This window comes from Kryptolebias marmoratus, linkage group LG22 (genome assembly GCF_001649575.2).
Source record: "Kryptolebias marmoratus isolate JLee-2015 linkage group LG22, ASM164957v2, whole genome shotgun sequence".
NCBI classification, from domain to species: Eukaryota; Metazoa; Chordata; class Actinopteri; order Cyprinodontiformes; family Rivulidae; genus Kryptolebias; species Kryptolebias marmoratus.
The window spans coordinates 24,238,532-24,240,188 of record NC_051451.1 but is presented as its reverse complement, the minus strand read 5'-3'; the positions used below and the strand labels follow the sequence as shown (position 1 = coordinate 24,240,188).

The 1,657-nt window shown below is 43.0% G+C and overlaps 1 protein-coding gene across 1 annotated transcript in view; it reads right to left on the bottom strand.

Moving 5' to 3' along the window:
* Positions 1–1,047: 1,047 nt before the first annotated feature.
* tbxtb (T-box transcription factor Tb) overlaps positions 1,048–1,657 on the bottom strand; it is a 3,740-nt gene continuing 3,130 nt past the window's right edge. The window contains exon 8 of the mRNA XM_017412826.3: positions 1,048–1,433. Within this exon, the coding sequence (XP_017268315.1) occupies positions 1,160–1,433 (274 nt within the window). The 3' untranslated portion in view covers positions 1,048–1,159. The remainder of the gene's footprint in view (positions 1,434–1,657) is intronic.

The following is a 1,657-nucleotide window of genomic DNA, read 5'->3' as shown; positions in this document are numbered from 1 at the left end:
GATGACGAAAACAATCAGTCTGCCGAAACAGATTTCAAAGAGAGCAGTGTGTCTGAAGGTCTCCTGAATGAGCTGAACGTTTTCATGTAAGAATGGCTAAAACAGCACAAAGTCTGCAGAAGGAGATAAAAAAAACAGCTGAAAACAAACAGGAAAACATTTGTGTGAATGCTGACTCAGCAAGAGTTTACAACATGAAGTTTAGTTTCTTATGACTGCTTTCTTTTAGCTCCTTCAGCTGAAGGCATCGGAGAGCAGACGCTGTTTGTGAATTTATTGTCCATTCAGCTGTTTTCAGTCAAACCTTGGAGTTTATTATTCGTATGAATCAGTTCTCACACAGTGAAGAAAAGCTGGAAATTATTCATTTTGTGTGAATTTTAAAGACAAACAGACTCAACATGTGGTCTGTTGGGTCTCTTCCTAAAGGCGCCGTGTTCACAGCTGACACCAAGGAGATGAAGATGATGATGATGTTTACGTTCAGCTCCCTGGACATTCAGGTTGTGAAGCTTAACGATGGAAACAAACCAAGCATGACTTTTTATAGCAAAATGAAAAGAAACAAACGATTCCAGATAAAATGCTTTCTTGTCCCTGACAACAAACTTTCAGCAACTGTTGTTGCTGAAGACCTGCAACTAAAATCAACATCTCCATCAGCTTAAAGGCCAGCAGGACGACATGAACCCAAACAGGGGCCGATAAAACGTAAAACGAGCAGCAGGAAGTGAAGCACATTAAAGGGAGGCCTTTAAGAATCGTTAATTAACCGAATCAAACGTTTGCGTTCTTCCATTTCAAACCTAAAATCTTAAAAAGCAGAGTTGTGGCACAAAATGTTTTTATCTATTTACAGTCAGTACATTTAATTTGGTTTCTCATTTACATTATAAACAATCTTTAAATCATTCTTAAATGGACACTTGTGTGGTAAATTTGATGGAGTTTTGCTTAATATAAGCAGATTCAAAGCGATCATTTCTTTAAGCCTCAGTGCTTCTCATCAGCACCTAAACGTCTCGTAATGGAAACATCCTGAATTAATGAAAGAAGAAGAGTTTTTATTGAGCGATAAATCATTTGGTGTGTGATGCCTCCTGTCAGATCAGATGTCCCGCACCCAAGATGTCCGTCTCAGCTTCCACAGATCCGTTCATCAGAGTGACGGAGGTGTAACAGGAGTCCAGGCCGAAGGCAGCCGGCCGTGAGGCGAGGCGTCATACTGAGCCACGGCGTCCTGAGCCTCCGCCGCCGAGCTGCTGTCGTACATGGGGGATCCAGAGGAGGGCGCCGGGACGGCGTGGGACAGGCCCGGATAGTGAGCGGGGGATCCTCGGAGGAACTGGGAGCCGAGGCAGCCGTTGATCCCCCCGCCCTGTGAGGCCGGGCTGAGGGCAGGGTTACTCACTGACCACAGGCTGCTGTACTGACTGCAGAGAAACAAAACAGCAGTCAGCGTTTGAGGAGGACTATGGGGCGCCGTTTGTAAACGAGCTTGTGCTCAAAATTCATGCCTAAATTTTGTCACATTTAGCTTCAAACACTGTTTAAAAATGTAGTGTGGATTTTCTAATGTCACTTTTTACAACATTTAGCTAGTTAAATGTAATTGTTACAGCTACATGCTAAATATAAATCTAAATCCTAAATGTTA